The sequence below is a fragment of the Opisthorchis viverrini genome (assembly GCF_000715545.1).
Source record: "Opisthorchis viverrini unplaced genomic scaffold opera_v5_145, whole genome shotgun sequence".
Classification (NCBI taxonomy): domain Eukaryota; kingdom Metazoa; phylum Platyhelminthes; class Trematoda; order Opisthorchiida; family Opisthorchiidae; genus Opisthorchis; species Opisthorchis viverrini.
The window spans coordinates 1,233,366-1,251,403 of NW_008751802.1; the positions used below are offsets into that span (position 1 = coordinate 1,233,366).

Below are 18,038 nucleotides of genomic sequence, written 5' to 3' on the forward strand. Positions count from 1 at the left end.
GCTGAGATACTGCCAGGTTGCCCAAGCCTAAACAGGGGAAGTCGAGAAGCAGAGATTGGGTTCGAACCAAGGACCTTCCGATCAGTAAATTCGTGCCCCAACCACTTGGGCAATTTCGCCCGTATGCTAGGTTACACAATCATTCTGAGGTGTCTACTCCTGGATTAAGACATAGCAAGAACGCCATTGGTATCGATTAGCAGCTATGTCCTGCGACGTATCCAACCAGGCGCAGTGGGGATCACACGGTCCCCATCCTGGAAGGTGAGTAGCACCAACAGCACCCAAACGTTTCATAACCTATTTCATATCCATCTGCCAGGTGGAGGGTCTCCCCTCTGCTTCCTCCACCCTGAATCGGGCACAGAAAACAACACTCCAGCAAACGATAGTTCTTTAGCCTGATATACATGTCCCTTAAGATTCAGGGATATAACGCTTTTACGCTATAGGTGTCTCAAACTAGCAAACGCGACCCGAGCCGTGGATATGTGTGGATTGACCTCATCTGTCACACTGCAATCAGAACTAAGCTTCCAAGGTACGTAAAACGCCTCGCAAGTTCGATTGCCTCCCTGGATTGTAAATGGCGTGTTTAGTGACTGCATATCCACGAGCATAACCTCACGCCTTGTGGGTGCAAAGTGCATCCGGAAGGACGGGGTGATTTTGATCATTTCAAACAAAGCGCCTGCGCCTCGAAGACGAGGACGATATCGTATGCATATTCCAAATCGACAAGGTTTTTGTCAGAGGCTATTTGAACACCAGGGTTTGAAAGACCTAGCGTTCATCTCATTATTTAATCGATCACGAAATTAAATAGGAATGGATGGATTGGGTTTCCCTGACGGACGCCGCTTTGTGTACGGGAGATTTGGTGAGCTCTCCGTATACTCTCATTTCCAGAAGTCTGATGATCCGGTGAACTTATTATGTTCACGAAACGCCGGGGCATTCCTTCATGGGCAAGCGTGTCAAGAAGAACAGACCGGTAAACCGAGTTGAATTCGCCTTGGAAATCCAGCAATACCAGGATTGTCGGTCGCTTATACATATGGCGTTGTGTTAGCATCAGACACAGGGTGAAGATTTGGTCAACGCAACTCCCTACCAGGCCGGAATTTTGCTTGGTCCTCTCGAGTCAGTGTTTCACGCGACACCATAGGGCGATGAAGCACAAGTGACGCCAGTAATCTCATTACAATCTAGACGAAGCTGATTCCCACGTGGTTGCCACACTCACTAAGAGCCCCCATTTTAAAAATGAGTACTATCATTGACTCCCTTCAGTTGTGTGGGTGTTGTATTCGACGATGGATGGAGTGCAATGACAATTAGAGTAAGACTGGGAAAGACCAGACCAGGAAGCTAGGCTTTATTCATCTAAAACTTTGACACTGAGAGCTGAAAAGAAAGAAGAGTGACTTAGCAATGAACAATGAAACGTTTGAAAACCAGAACAAGTATACGGTCCCATGACAGTCTCCTTTTCTCAAATGCAGACAAACAGATCAGACAAGCGCCGACTGAGGACTTTGCCTTCATCTTGGATAGATCCGTACAAATCGTCCAGACCAGGAGCTCGCTATCTCTTGAGAGTGGATATGCAGCTATATAGGGTGAAGGGGGCTCCACATTCACCGTCCAGGTTTTCACGTCATCTGTAAGGTCTGAATGAGTGGCATCGAGTGTCCAAGAGAAACGGTATGCACAGTGTAGGGCCCAGTATTCGAGGCGTTCTTTTTTATTCAGGGTGGTAGTGATAGTCTGATCGTTGATGGTTACATTCACAGGTAGTTTCCGGGGATGGATTGCACGGATCAATCCAAGCTTACTGGACCTCTTCCACTTCTTTAACTCAACGAGTCAACCAGACTTCACGGTCGGCGTACATAATCACTTCGCTTGACGTATGGTAATTCGTCGGGTCAAATCATTTTATGGACTGGCGGGGACATTTCTCCGAGATCTAAGCAGTTCCACTGTTTTGTCTGATATCCAGCGCTTGGGTTGACCTAGTAGCACTGTGCGACAGGCAAAACTCCCAGCACTGTGCAAAGAGGTGGCGATCTCGTCGCAGTATGAATCCACATCTGATGGTGTGGTAGTTGGAGAAGACGATTCCGGTAAATTGGTTTAACATCCCGATCTGCCAGTCTCAGCTGCGAAGCCAGTTACCCGCACCTCACGCGGCCCTGGTAAACGAAAAGAGAAGCGACTCCGGACGACTGCGTGTTTGGAATCCGCTACTCTGAAGTCTCATACACGCTAAGCCTGCTCACTTGTGCATTCAGTTCACCAGCAACCGTAACGATAACTGAGCTCTTAGCTCGCCGCAACAGGGCATTTAGGACGTCATAAAACTTTTATTCAATGATGTGACAGCTGCAGTCAGTTGGGGCGTAAGTAGACACGACAAACAGACACCGATCAACTTCCCGCTTGAGGCTCCTGTACAGACGTCGCCAGACGAACCGCACAGAGACGATTCTCAACGGGTATCCCGTCAAGCAAAGACATTTCCTCCCGGTGACTTGGGACGATACCAACCCCCGCACATCCTGCTGGAGCAGCCTCGGAATCGCCAGACGTTCGCCACCGGAAGCGAGTGGAGAATGATGGGGCAATTTAACCACTGTGCTTGCATCTTGAATCCTTGTTCCTGCTACACAGCAAGAGCAGATTGTTGTCCTACTTGCTTCAGGTTGCGGACATTGAAGGCAGCCAGATAGATTAGTCAAAGAAATTTAAGGTAGCAGATCACTAACAAGGTTGGAAAGGAGAGGCTAGAGAGGACAGGGCTATGGTACACTATTGGAGGCGGTGAACTCAGACGAAAACTTGCCAATACACGTGCTCTACCACATGAGTTCGCCTACAGTGCCTTCATAAGTGAAATAAATTTATAAGGAACACCCTTGATCGCAAGACACTGCCAACGTTTTTGACGGTCGAGAGAGTCCAAAGCAGCTTTAAAATCCAGAAAGGCTAATATTGTGAGACGCTTGAAAGAGTGGCTGTTTTCGAGGACTTTTCGGGAACTTCAGCTGTAGCACCCATTTGTTGTCTAGCTACCATGCCACCCGAGGGAAGTACGAGTGTCGAGAAACTTCAAGACTGCCAAAGCCTAGTCAGAAGCAGTCGGGATGCAGAGATAGGTTTCGGGCAATGGACCTTCTGATCAACACGTCCGCTCCTTAACCACTGAGCTATCTTGAGTTGTCTCAAGTTAAAGATATGATCGATGCCGACAATCACGATAATCGATCAATCTGCGCAAAGTAATACCAGAGAGTAACAGACTGATGCCTAATGTTTTCCGAATGACGTTCTTGCGCCCTTTTAAGTCTGAGATGAAGGTGGAGTAGGTCCATTGCACTGGTATTCTTGTTTTCTAAATCTTCCGCAGTATGGTCGTCAGACTGTTCACCAGAACCTCACTGTTGCGGGAGCCGAACAGTTCCAGGTTGAGATTAGAAGGAAGACAGAATAGAAATGCGTAAGGTACGCTTTAATTGTCTTGTAATGGTAGTACATGAGCCGAGAATATAGTGCGAATTACGAGTTAATGGTATGTGCAAAGGTACGGCTTACGTAGTTATGGCACTCACCACCTTTGAAGGGCGTAGAATGCAGACCACCCGGCCCAGGTGCCTCGTCGTGTTAGAGGATTGATACTTCACGCTGGATTTCTGTTGTTGACGGCCGGCTGGTGTCGCTGTTCCGTTCTGGCTTTCGGGGTTCTTTCAGGGTTGTTTTAAAGGAGACTAGCTGAACTGTTCTTTGAAGTGCTCATCCCATCTCGTAACGGCCATTTTGTGAGTGACGTCTTTTTCGCATATCGTTTTGCTGACACTCGTCTTCTTTTGACCGGTTGATTGAATCAGCTGATATGGGGCCCGACTGTTGCCTGCAGAGAAAGCCTTCTGCTTCTTGTAGGCCTTCGAAATCCACGAGCGTTCTGTGTCACTTCAAGCTCCTGATTATCTGGTGTTCGAGCGGTTTGCATGTGCTATTACAGTTTTAAAGGGACTAGCTGAACTGTTCTTTGAAGTGCTCATCCCATCTCGTAACGGCCATTTTGTGAGTGACGTCTTTTTCGCATATCGTTTTGCTGACACTCGTCTTCTTTTGACCGGTTGATTGAATCAGCTGATATGGGGCCCGACTGTTGCCTGCAGAGAAAGCCTTCTGCTTCTTGTAGGCCTTCGAAATCCACGAGCGTTCTGTGTCACTTCAAGCTCCTGATTATCTGGTGTTCGAGCGGTTTGCATGTGCTATTACAGTCTCTAGCAGCAGTAAGATCCACTGATCTCGACAGTATCTAGTATCCATTTAGTCGGGTCAGATAGTTCGGACAGACAGTTATGAAGGCGAAGAGAATGACCTCCATTCAACGTGCAAAGAATCTTCGTTTGGATGACTATGCGTTTCCAGCACCTTTCTCGCCAGAGTTTAAACTCTTGAGCTATTGAAATTTGTCGCACTTGAGTGAACGGGACGCATAATGCTGTCGGAAAGCAAACGTATACCTGGGCCTGCACAGTGGCATGATCAGAGTCAAGCCACGTACCCCAGAGGGAACGACTATCCTTAATTGAGGCTGTCCATCGGTAACTGATCGCGACATGTTGCAATTGGATCGAGGGCTGTCTTGCGGTTAATAGCCACCAGTTAACTCGATATCAGCGTTTGTGTTGGAAGTTCGTACTGGCCAAGAACAGACGATCAATGCACAACTGAAGGAGTTCGTCCAGTCTGCTATCCGTACGGTGAGCATCTCCTCCAAATCTATCACCTAGCCAAGAACAACGATCAATGCACAACTGAAGGAGTTCGTCCAGTCTGCTATCCGTACGGTGAGCATCTCCTCCAAATCTATCACCTAATTGTGCTTATTCCGGACTTATCCCTCCAACTTGATCATTATCTTCATGGGCAGCATGACATCAGTGTTCAATACCGATGCTTCACTGCCGTCCAACTTGAGCGTTCATATCACTCGCTAGGATTACTATATCATTCTTGCTGACCGAAGCAGTTTTGACAGACCTTGATAAAACCCGTTTTTCTCAGTCTCAGAACTGCAGTATGTCGGGGCGTATGCCGATACGACAACTAAACATCTCATACCGCATCTACCTACATTGATCTTAATTTAGCCAGACAACCGCACAGCGTAAAGATGACTGTTTACTGGGATCCAGTCTAGTAAAGCGTTTTTAGCTCCGGGGCTGTATGCCACTTCCATACCATAAGTATCATGATCCATTTTTTCAGGACCACCGGATACCTGAAGAGTGAAACACCTGCATTCATCCTGAACGGTTTGAGGTGCATGAACGAGGCGGGGTCTTGTTTGCGTGTTTAGGAGACACAACATACATAGACAGATAGGGAAAGCAAGGTTTCAGGAAGAGATGCCTGCTGCCCAATATGACATGGAGTACGGACATTGAGGGCAGTGAAGCATCAGTGTTGGACACTGGTGTTATGCTGTCGATGATGATGGAGCCTCACACTGAAGACTTCAGCATTCATGAGCTTCTTTGAACTCAATAATCAATGATTTGGGTTTATACTCATTGGAGACGTTTTAGACCCGTGAAGCAGCTGGGGGACTGTCTGATGGGCTGATCGCACTGCATCCTTTGATGGATGGGAAGGGTTGTGTGGGAGGGCTGATGAGCGAATAGCTTCAAATGAGAGTTATGCTTCTCCTTGTCCAAACCGAAGAAGGGGGTTAGGTTGACGTGCTCGACCTTGACCCTTTGACCCACAAGGCAGTGGGAGGACATGGGGTTTTGTTCAGGGACCCTTCCCCTATCTTCCACCTTTGAATAGTGAGACAGCCGTTGTTAGGGTTTTCTCGGGGGATCCTTCTGGGAGCCAGTGACTCAGTTGGCTGCAGGTGGCTGACCCGCCACGAGGATGCAAAGAGTAAGGCAATACTGTCTAAATCCTAATGCGGCTGTGTACAGCAGGCGCCTTCTGAGCAGCACCAGACTATTTGGTTTTAAAAATAATTCGACCGTATTGAATACTGCGTCTACGGTCACGGTTAACCGCTGGGCAATCGGATTGTGGGTCTTTGGGGACCGAATTTTCTTTAACTCGTCCTTCCTGGGGAAAAGATAGCATCCCTGCCTTCATAAATATGGATTTGCTGGTCGTTTGGGGGGAAACGCCTCCCCGCCTCCAAAATCCCGTAGCAGAGGACTTTATCTGCAAATCACCTCGTAATACGATCTTTTGCAGTACGAGGTTCGCTGTTTTTCGTCGGACTGTTCACCGTTGGCCTTCCTGGTATGGTTGAACAGTGGGGAGTTGGGTTCCAGTCAGTGTAGTTCGCACGATCATTGCAACACTGAAGCTCGACGAGGACGGCAAGATGACAGCTGTAGGAGCCCGTACTAAAGCGATATTGGAATCCGTGCGGGTGTTCGAAGGAGACAACAGCCTTGAATGTATGTCCAAAGAAAGTGCCCCTGCACTTCACGAGTGTGTATGGTACCGTTGCCAAAATTTTGGATCCTAGCCACCACGCTGAGCCCATCAACATGTGGTTGTTCATTCTTTTCCACTACCTATTGGGTTCAATAATCTATCACATCTTTCGTACCCCCAGGGAGGATATTCTTGCTTTTTCAAGTCATGTTTCAAATTGTACAATTTATTCATTTTTAGCACATTTCATAGCGCAGTATCTGGGCATGCTTATTGTCTATCGATCGTCTAACTATGAATTCAACAGACGGAGCTTCGTGTGAGTCTAGTCTCGAGGCCTTTTCCTTGGGCGATGATGTGTATGTCGGTAGTGGCAATGAGCGACTTGGAAAGATAGCGTTCATAGGAGAGACGCAGTTTGCAGCGGGTGAATGGATAGGTGTTATTTTGTCCACACCGAACGGAAAGAACGACGGCTCTGTTGGCGGCGTCACTTACTTTACTTGCCAACCGTCTTACGGTATTTTTGCGAAGCGCCAAAACCTGCGTCGGTTTACTCTTTGTGAAAAGAGTCCAATCGTAAGTTTTTCAAGACCTCCAAAGTTTATCTCAGACTTAATCCCTGAATAATTGCTCACCTTTATGCTTGCACCAAGGGTCGTGTTTGGGACTGATGCTCGTGGTTGTATCATGGTCTGGAACGCAGTTATATTCTGTGCACGGGGGTGCTTCATTCGTATAACCCTCCTTTTTCTGTCTATGGTGGTCTTTTGGGCTTTTGGCTGTTTGGTTATTCTGCTGCAGTAGAAAGATGGAATCTTTTTATCGCTCTTTTTTTACTCAGGTTGTATCATTCGTGGATAGTTCCTTGATCTTTTATGTTGCACACAGTCGTGTTGTTTTCCGGTGCCTTGTAAGTGAGAGCGCTACATGTTGGTAGACCAACCAGTACCACGGAACTGGACCTAGCTGAGGGTTAGGAACGTGAACTTTTGGTTGGTATATTGTCCTAAGGTCACCCTCGGAATTTCCACTCCTTAGTTGACTTGCGAACTATGCTGTAATAGGGGTTGGTAGGTGTAATTTGAAACTGAATAAAATCTATCTGTCTTGTAAGGCAGCTGCCACGCAGAAGAGAATTAAAAAAGTGATACAGAAACTTCCCCCGCAGTCATCCTTCAAGGGTGTTTGCGGGTACCCTTACTTTAGAGTCTCCAAGTGTTCACGAAATACACTGGTTGTTTCATCATAAGTGAGTTTTCAAAGGGCCGAGATGGCCCAAGTGGTTAAAGCGCGAGTCTACTGACCGGAAGGTCCATGGTTCGAACCCGACCTCTGCCTCTCGACTTCCCCTGTCTAGGCTTGGGCAACCTGGCAGTATTCCACCCCTCGTGCTTCCTTCGGGTGGCATGGCAGCTGGGCACCGAAAGGGTGTTACAGCTGAACGACGACGAGTTTTCCAAGTTGCGATAAGAAGTATCTTCCTTCTGCTTCTGAGATACCTTTGTCGTTTGTCATCAGAATGTAAGAATTCACACTGATGCTTGAGACAGCCAATTCTCAAGTCAACTTGGTAAGTTGGCTTCCACACACCAGTGCTCAGATCCTGGTGTTTCGTACCACGCGGTGTGGGTTCACATATAGCCATCTTGTTTTCACGTGTGTCCATGATATTCTCGCTTTCCTTAATTTTTGTGATTTTCTGGCCGATCAGTGGACATGTATCACTTGTCCTAAAACGTTTTCCCTACATAAACCAGAAACGGTTGGTTTTGAATACGGTTTGCTGAACTCAACTTTTCTGACTGCTACTAGTAAGGATACTTTTTCGCCGAAATCCAACTGGTTTTGTGGTCTTCATACTGGCATCTGGATTTTAAAGAATAGCTATCAAACTTCATACCTGTTTCTGCAGTCTGGATCCATATACACGTTACTTGGAATACAAGGTATGAACTCGAAATTTGAGTTGTGAAAACGTAAACTCCATTGATAAGTTTGAGACTGCTGTCTACTAAATCTATATGTCTCGGTGATTAGCCTGCCCTCTAATGATCTGAGGCCCGTCGTTTGAGTACTGTTGAGTTCTTTGACTACTATTCAGGCTTGCGTAACGTGTTATTATCGACCCTTGTACTTTCTGAGGATTATGTGTTGGTTGTGTCTGCCGTTGGTAATGATCTGGTAAAAAGGAAGCATATGTGAACATCTTTCCTTGTGGATACTTTTCTTTAATAACTGAATTCGGGTTTCCTCATCCCTTAGTTCAATTCTACGGCATGAGCTTTTTTGATTCACCATTTATACATATCGCCGACTAAGAATCCCTCACCTTCGTATCTGTCGTTATACCCAGTTAATTGAACTATGTGGTATTTTCACGGTATCCATGGAGAGCCAGTCGCTAACCGCTTGTGTAAAACCTATTGCAACCGCTAAAATGCGAACCGAGTTCCGAGTAAGCTGTTATCAGGAATGCTTATTGTTTTGCTTTTAGCATTTAGGTACAACTTCGGATGGTGATCGAGAGCCTCATGCGTCCCCTAAGGCGTCCGTCTCACCGTCCCCTGTACTACCTGCATCTGGCGGATCTAGGCCGGAGACCCGACAGTCCCAGTTTCAGCTTGGAGACCGTGTTCAGATATCTGGAGGTCGTGTCGGAGTGTTGCGATTCTTGGGTCCGACAGAATTCGCTGCTGGTGAGTGGGCGGGGATTGAGTTGGATGAACCCCTAGGCAAGAACGATGGGTCCGTTGGAGGGAAACGGTACGTCTTCCACTTTTTCTGAAGCCACCGTCGCCTTTGTTCATTGTTCTTATTTCCTGTAATTCTACAAGCATTGCTATTCTCCTCCAATTTCCAGCTACTTCGCCTGTAAACCCAACTTTGGTTTATTTGCGGCGGCTAACAAGCTAATGCCTGCCGGTTCCCAAGTTACTGCGCGCAATAGCGCGGGTGCAAACAACCGGTGAGTTGTTTTTATCAACTTTTTTGTTGTACGCGATTTGCAGATTTTTGGGTAGCATACTGTCAAATAGACACATGTAATCTCACTAACCAGTTTACATTCGGGTCTCGCCCGACCTTACAACCCTGTTTCCAGTAGCGATGATTCTTGGTATTCCCGAATATGCGATATGGTCGACTATTTGGAGCCTTCCAATGTTTTCAGGCGTTTGTTAAATTGTAGAGACCACGTAGTTGTATGAGACGCGAAATTCGAACTTCTGTGATGTTTTGCTCTTCCACGAAGACACGTGTGCGTGTCAACATATCTTCCGCTATTCCTACCAATGGCATTTTCAAACACTTTGATAGTAGCTTTGCGCACCCTAACTGAGCATTAGCTTCTAATATACTTCCTCTTTGTCAAAGTTGGAAAAGAGCTACTATAAGCCTGTCAATCGATGAATTGAATTGAATAGGTCGGATCTGAGCGAATGGCTTGTCTCTCTTTAGCCTCCGAGCTGTCGGTCCTGACGAACTCTCACCCGCTCTGTTCAAAGATGTAGGATGAAATCTTCACTGTTTGCTTGTCTAGCTTAATTGCCTCTGTCTGGCGAAAAAGATCACCCCAGTCAGTTGGGGTAATTCAGTGGTAGTGCCCATTTCCAAAAAAAGGTGCTCACAATGGATGTGACAGTCATGGAGGAGTTGAATTGATCCCCATTGTAACCAAGCCCTTTGCGTTGCGTGTTTTACGTCGTCTAACGAAGGAGCGTTATGACGGGAATCGATAACAGCAAGTCTGGTAGGGGCTGTGTGAACCACACCACCTCATCCTGTCCAGTAGTAAAGTGACAACACGCATGTAGGCGCCCTAAAATCTTAACGTTTCTTGATTTCAAGAGTGCGTTGGATTCCGTCATTGGTGAGGTAGTGAAGCTCATTCTAGGGGGTTTCCAAACCCCCTGTGTTGAGATATTTCATTGCGAGAAATTTGTTGACCTGGAATATGCGGATGACATTGTTCTCATTTCTGAAGAGTACAGAAAGTGCAAGCATCACTAAGAAATCTGTTCTAGTTTATCCAGTCCTTAGTCATGTGCTTCGTACCCACAAAGTGCGAATTCATGCTACTGGACACGCAGCTTTGTACACCCAATAAGAACTTGAGGAGTGACACTGGAACTTGCAAGACATTATATGTATCTTGGAAGTTGCATCGATTCTGACGGCAGCTAAACAGGCAAAGTCAACACACGAGTCTCAAGGGCCAGAATTGCTTTTGCCAATATGTGCCACTTGAGACATCAAAAGGCATATCAATGGGTTTCAAAAGATGCGTGTATCAGACCGTAGAGCGCGCTGAATTGTTGTTATGCCGCGAGACATAGCTACTTCGGGTGCAGAACTTGAAACATCTTGAGATCTTTGGCCACCGGCGTCTCAGAACTATAGCTGGAATAAGCTGGAACCATTGAATTTGGAATTAGTTGATCAAGAGGAGGGATCTGAATGAAGCAGATGGTACTTCACTAAGGAATGCATCCAGCACAATAAGTTAAGTTTATTGGGCCATGTGTTTCACATGCTGGGTTACCGCCTGCTGAGAAGGGCCTTATTCCGCGTGCCTGATTCGAAGTTGCGGAAACCTGAAGGTGAACAGAATATGAATGAAAGATATTAAGGATATGAACGAAAGATCTCACAAAAAGTTTGGGCAATTTCGGTACTGTGCGCCTTCTAGGATTGGTTCCACCTGTGCCTTCCTGTGCTTGGTTGGAGACACTGAACGTTCGGCGGTGTCAGTTTCCATCCAGATTGCCTAACTGAGTGTTGGAGGTGTAGGTACCTCGGAATTTTGTGGTAGGCTAGCCCTAGGTCCTCCATGCTCCATATTCTTTCTTTGGATTTGCTCAAATAAAGTAGTTGTATGGCGGTAAAGCACCGGTGTTTGCTTGTGCTGCTGCCAGTGAATTAAGATGAACACGGATTGTTGATAGGATAACGAGTTGTAACTGTGGTTGTTGCACTTTTATCGGCTCCTGAGTGTAGCGTCTTTGAGCTCGCTTTACTCTAGTACATTTGCGATACATCGTTTTACTCTTTTCACTTCCACACCCTTTTATTTTTATCAGGCTCACACACTGGGTTCTGAGCATAATTGCAGGAGTGAATTATTGTTAACTAAGCTGGGCCATGCATCCGCATACAGTAAAACTAAGATAATCCTCCATCCGAATCAGCATGCCTCTGCGATTGTCCACTAATATGCGCTTTCAAACCTGCCACCGATTGCAAGCTTCTTTCCCGGGTGATACTTTAACAAAATGGATTGATGCTATGTGTGCCTGGATGGAAAAGCAGACAGTGCGCCAGTCTCTCTGCTGCCGGGTAAACTTAAACCCGCGCCTTCAGATTTTCACTCTACTCGTATCATATCACGGGTGACTAGAAGTTCTCGGCAAATGTTTTGAACAGGAATTAATGACTCACAGTATATTTGTTCGACCACGTACTCAACACATCCACGGTATTTTGAAGCCCATCCCGGTTTTACACAGACGTCTACAGAATTGTTATGCTCGCGCTTGTTCGCCCAACGGTTTGACAGTGCATTGTTCGGAGGAGTTTTGTTAGATAGATATTGTAGTACTAAATCAGCCATGCTCTTTTCGTTCAAATCATCAAGCGCAGCTCACCTCCAGAACCATAAAATTACCCGCTGCAAATTCACTGCTGTGAATTCTTTACTGTTGGTCGATGTTGAGTCACTAACCAGTCAGTTCGGCTGGACGGCTACGGTCGCACGCCTCTTTACTCCCCGCTCTGCCTGTGCCTTCTAGTCAGCCATGGATACTCTCAACACACACCTGATCATCAGTCAAGCTTTTGCAGCAATCGGGCTTTCTTTTGGACGAACTAAAAGAGATTGACCATTAATTCTTCAGTATTTCCAGGTCTCAGGTACCCTTCATATCAGCTAATGTAAATTTGAGTGAATTGTTGTGTAACGGTGCTTTTCCTGGATAACAGATGAGTGTGAATTTCTGATTGCTCTGCGTGTTTATAACTTTTCCTTGCCCACTTGGTGAAAGTGAACCACAGTTAGTGTACTTTTCGGGGGAATTTACTCTTACTCTGATCGCTCTCGTGCCTTCATACTTGCTGTTGACTGCACATGCTATCGTTTTTTGTTTTAGTCGTAGCCAAGAATCCCTACTATCCTACTGTTCAAATTTGAGCTCTGTATCCCGCTCATACCGGGCTCAATATGCCCCCAGTGTTCAGGTGAGTCAGCTTGCCTTTGAGAGGACTGGTTCCGGTTTTGAATGAGCTGGCTCCGTTGATGTTATGGATCAGTGCCGCTCACAGTCGACCTTCACATGTGAGGTTGATACATAGGTCGGTTCACTTTTTTCTAACGGCACGTCATAAACGAACTGTGCGCTCATGGTGTCGGTAACCTTTTTCAATGTATCATTTTATTTTTTTTGATTTGACAGCCCTTTAGGCAGCTCCAGTCAGAGCATGGAGAGACACTTTTCCTCTTGCCGCTCCCAACCCTGGCAGAGCGCGCATTGTAGTGATTTCCGGGAACGCATGAATGAATTCGTGAGTTAGTGACGCGAGGGTTTCTTGAGAGTTTGGTATGAGTGATATCCTGAGTTCCATGGCTTTTGTTTGAGAGTACACCTCTAGCTTTTTCACAACCAAGATAGCAGATATGTACAGCGGTTGGACACAACCACCATCATGGCTGTTGTACGTAGACTGATTTTATCGGCATGGTCCTCTAGGACTGTTTCCATTTACTTACCTTTGAGCTTCACCGAAGGTCTAAAGTTACCAGGTACCCTAGTCTGTCCCGCCTGGTTTGCGAAGTGGCATGCCGAGGTGTGGCCGCTGTCAAGTGCCAGCGGCTTTTTGGCTCCGCAGGTAAGAGATGATTGTCAGGTAGAGGTCGAAGACACGAGTCGCCCCTTCAGAGCACAATCAGCCAATTAGACGAGGGTATCACTCCTACAATGACACTGCGTTCGCATCAGCTGCGATGGATAATGGGAACGGGTTAATTGTATTACCCTAGTTTTCCTTGCAGTGAACACTTTACAAGCTCGGATGGTTTCGGTCTTTCCACGACATATAGAGGGTATACGGTTGTCTTGATCGGTGCGAAGTATGGTGGAAGTGTACCCACTACTACTCTGCATTCACTTTGTTAATGCTTCCTGCGCTATCTTGCTTGTTTTTGGAAAACTGACGCTACCCACACTTTGTAGCAACGCAGCTATTAGCAAGTATGGAAAGAAAGAAGCCGTTCAGTTGCGGTATCCTTTCGATGCATAGCTTCCATGCCACTTGAGGAAATCAGGACGGCTGAGACACTACCAAGTTAGCCAAGCCTTAAACGGTTGTAGTGCACAACCATGTGTCTCATCAAATTGCACTTTTCAGTCTACTTTGAATCTACAGAGGTACGGTATTTCTTTCATTCATTATTTTTGTGATTAGCTGGAAGCTGTTTCTAGTCACGTACTTCACTTTTTTTTCCATAGAACCGCACAACTACTCCCACAACTCGACGTACAGGCTCTGTAGCTAATAATTCCGTACAAAAGGAACAGCTTTCTAATATCCAAACACTCCAGGTTAGTCAAACTTTGTTGCCACCCTCCTGTTTTTCCCCATCTTGCATTCGAGTCGTCTGTCTGAGCACTAGAGGTGTGGGCGCCTTGGAGGCTAACACTTTCGAACCGGGACGAGAGCTCTAACTGCTTACCTATAATGAACCGACGGGTCAGTGTTTGTTGAGCTTGCCTAGAAAATCTGTCTGTTTCAGCCAAATAAACTCTCCAAAGTTAGTACTGCTCTCGATATAAGCGATTTTAGGTGGATTCGGGATTCAAGGTGCATCACTTCACTTCGGTGGAACAAATGGCTGTTGAGTCCAGTACATACAATTAAGCTGGTGATTGAAAACAAATTTTGGGGTTACTTTTTTTTTTTACATCTACAGCGTTGATCAAACCAGTCTTTGTCGGTAAATAATGTCGTCAGGCACTCAAAATTTCAAGGGCGAAAGCCGCTATGAAAGTTATCAAAAAGTTATCATTGAAATAACTATAGTTCTCGTGCTGCTCCATCAGACACATATGTTCTCATTTCCTCAGATAAATTCACTGGTGTTAACCCATATCAAACGCGGTGACCAAACTCCGCAAAGCCCACCTGTCACAACATATCCTCCACTGTGGTCGGAACTTTGTATCTGTGGTCACTGGTCCGATACACATTATCTTCGAGGCTGGGTCACCTGTTCTTAGCCACACCAGATTCTGTGCGTCTTACCAATTAATGCCAATGGATGCTGGTGTAAAGCGTGTAACGCCATCCCCTGGTTAGTGGTCGAATGTGTTATCTTGATTAGAGACTGCATTCACGGTGGACATATTGAATTCCCAACCTAGTCACATTGAACAACAGCTGATCACGTGTTTCGTTTTAAATGCAGAACTGTGGCTTTGCCAGAGAAACCACGTAGGTGATGGTCTGCTGGCGTACCATGAACCAGTGTTCAATTTTACCTTTTCTTGTAAGGACGTTTTAACCCCTCATGACTTTCTTCCCATAGAGATCACACTATAGTCACTATATGTCAGTCAATCGTACCTGTGGCCTTTATTTGATCGATATGTGAAGCTTGACTAAATCGCTAAATCTCTGTTTTTTTTTGTTGACCGTTGTTTGTTGCATTGTTGAGTGAATTGAGGGTTTTTGTTTTAATCCCTTCTCAGCGACTTATCCGCGAAAAAGAAGAACACATCAGCCAACTGCTAGAGGAGCGTGACATTGAGCGTTCGGATTTGGCTAAAGCCACGTTAGAAAGGGAACAGGTGAGTTTCATTTTGTGAAAATCTCATCAGTAAAATCCCTCTGCAGCGACCGCTGACAGACCCAATCGTGAAAAGTTGCTTCAGGGAGCAAATGGTGTGGGTGTTGCTGTAAGGCAGCCCTTATGTCTGAGGTGAACTGGTCTGAACGAAGGATCTCTCACTCTTATTCTAAAACAGGAGCAAAGTCGTTGATACCACGTCCTTTATTATCAGGAATTGAAACTCATTTGACGGCATCGATCGCTGGGGACAACTGATACGTAAAGGTTTGAGTTGGATGGACATTCCGCAGGAAAGATGACGGTCGATCATGTAGTTGTACTCATGACCGTGCCAGGGTGACAGGCGCCAAATCCCTGTTAGAATAACTCGGCTGGCAAATCCGGCATCACATAGGCTGGAGCAACTGAATATGCTGACCTTTAACCCAGGATTGAGTTGCCTGGTCTACGCTGAAGTTCGGTCAAAATGTTCTACACCACATCAGCGGTCAGAAGAGTACGCAATCATGGATCAGTCTCTTAGTTGAAGTGTGCCCTTGAACTTCCTAACACTTTATATCTTATTACCCATTTGGAACTGTTGACATTGGTCAATTTACTTTCAGACTGTGTTCTGTTGAGGGATGGTTCTAGAGTAGGTTTACCTAGGTGGGGATCTATGCCTCTACTTGGGAGCTCCACTCGCGCGCTATGTATTACTGTGACTGTATTTGGCCGAATATGGACCTACTCAATTATCTACTTTTGCTGAAGGATCCTGAAAATCTCTAAACGATGCAAATATTTGCTTAGATATTTGTTGACCGTCATCTGCCAAACGCTTAAAGCGCTTAACACAATGTGACACTGCCGAGTTGGAGAGTAGCCAGTTCTCGATGGTGGGGTAATCGACGGGACCGGAAATCCTTTAACTGATGTAACTGTCGCTCGCCCTCTGTTCGTATTCCTTTTTTGAATAACTTATTAGTGCGCGGTTCGGAAGTCTCTGTCACCAACCACAGGACTGAGACTTACCAGCACCGATAGCCCTAATTGGTTCATAAACTAGATACCTGATCCTGCCTACGATTTTCTCAACACTCATATGATTGTCAAATCTGCTGTAACTACACAGCATCTGTGGGCTTTATTTGAGCTGAGAGCGCGAAATGTTCTCATCTTGAAACCGGATAGAGGTTCAGATGTCTTATGGTTGAGCAAGACTACTCATCCAAGATGTTTGTGACACTAAATGACACGAAAGTGCAGATTACTTAATAAAGAACCTACCAGCAACGTAGAAAGCCGAATAGCACATCACCTCGATTTGCTTTTCAAACGCAGTTGGATTGACAATGTGCCACGCAGACATCTGAAGCTGAGTGATTATTCTATAACTGAGCTCTGAAGACTCATAAGCCTGGTATATCGTTGCGACTAGTCCTGGCCTTATCGAACGCAATACAACAGTAACTGACGCGTTGGTTGATATTTCGAAGCCTAATTTAAAGGTTGGCCAATACAATTTCACAGATTGACTGGATCTCATTGGCGAGTTAGTCCTTACTCTTCAGAGTGAAAAGATGTGCTCTGTAGATATGCAGTTGGTTTTTGCTAACGTCCGTCTACACGAAGCCGTCGACTTTGTATGTGCCCTGTCTGAGTTGGGGAGTTTTCTCCTTCCCATTGCGACAGGTTTTCTCAAGCAACTTCTGTTGTGCACTGAGAAAGTCACTTCCATGTTCTTGAACTCAGCTTATCAACAGGTTAGTGATGTCGCGACGGTTTGCTCTGCTAAACGTAGCGTCTGCGGCAGACCTACATTGTACTGCCAACATATGCACTTCTCCAGTTTCGTCTCGTTTAAGTACAAGCGTTTACAAGTGCACGTAAGGTTTTTAGACCAGATGGTGTCGCTTACAAAAACTTTGGAGCAAAACACACGCTTAAGAAGGAATTAGACTTAGCAAGCATGGTGCTGCATCTAAGTAGCCTTCGAGAGACAACATAGTCAATAGCAATGCAGCACCTAGCGGCAGCACTATCATCAATCAAAGGAGGCCAACTTACTGGGGCCAGGTTACACTGTGTATACCAGCTTGTGTGTAAATGTGCGGCACATTGACCTATCCGGTCTCTAATCACGTGATATACTTTGTCGTGAATGGTACTATAATATTTTCTTCACGGGGTAGACTACTCATATGGTTGCTGAAAATCATTTGACAGCCCACGACCGGTTTCACTCTAATTGCGGCTCATTAGGTAAGCACAGTCCCCGAGATTTCCTGAACCTTATTTTCTACTTGACCCCAAATTGGACAGATTTAGACAAATACAATCATTTTCGCCTACCTGATGAGCTCCCATAAGGGCGAAATCGGTCATGGGTGGTCGAAGATTCTTCAACAACCTTAGAGTAGTTTCCTTTACGAAAATATATCGCGATATCTCGAATATCATACCGGCTGAAACATAAGGCGGCTTTTGTGCAGCACATTCAGTTGAAGAATGTGGTAAACGAGAGATTCAGTTGGGTCTTCTGTGAAAACCAGATTGATAAACAAGCGTGAGTATTCAATCAATTGGAAAAAGTTTGTAACCGATTGAGAAGTCATCGCTTCAGAAGAGCTTGGTAAACAATCGGTAGTTTTTATTTGGGCAACGTTTCGCTTTTGACACGAAAGCTTCATCAGGCCAAGTGAACAGGTCACCAAATTGGCCAGGTTATAAGACAGACGGGGAACCAATCAGTAAGTCCTCTTCA

At 45.8% G+C, this 18,038-nt stretch overlaps 2 protein-coding genes across 2 annotated transcripts in view; one reads left to right on the forward strand and one right to left on the reverse strand.

Moving 5' to 3' along the window:
• Positions 1–3,079: 3,079 nt before the first annotated feature.
• The window catches only part of T265_14131 (hypothetical protein), a gene marked incomplete at both ends in the record, with an annotated part of 32,815 nt that continues 17,856 nt past the window's right edge, over positions 3,080–18,038 (forward strand). Inside the window, 8 exons of the mRNA XM_009172149.1 lie at positions 3,080–3,161; positions 3,640–3,743; positions 6,703–7,029; positions 8,948–9,216; positions 9,314–9,418; positions 12,597–12,684; positions 13,953–14,045; positions 15,192–15,290. Of these exons, the coding sequence (XP_009170413.1) occupies positions 3,080–3,161; positions 3,640–3,743; positions 6,703–7,029; positions 8,948–9,216; positions 9,314–9,418; positions 12,597–12,684; positions 13,953–14,045; positions 15,192–15,290 (1,167 nt within the window). The remainder of the gene's footprint in view (positions 3,162–3,639; positions 3,744–6,702; positions 7,030–8,947; positions 9,217–9,313; positions 9,419–12,596; positions 12,685–13,952; positions 14,046–15,191; positions 15,291–18,038) is intronic.
• T265_14132 (hypothetical protein) overlaps positions 10,932–18,038 on the reverse strand; it is a gene marked incomplete at both ends in the record, with an annotated part of 16,892 nt that continues 9,785 nt past the window's right edge. Inside the window, one exon of the mRNA XM_009172150.1 lies at positions 10,932–11,045. Within this exon, the coding sequence (XP_009170414.1) occupies positions 10,932–11,045 (114 nt within the window). The remainder of the gene's footprint in view (positions 11,046–18,038) is intronic.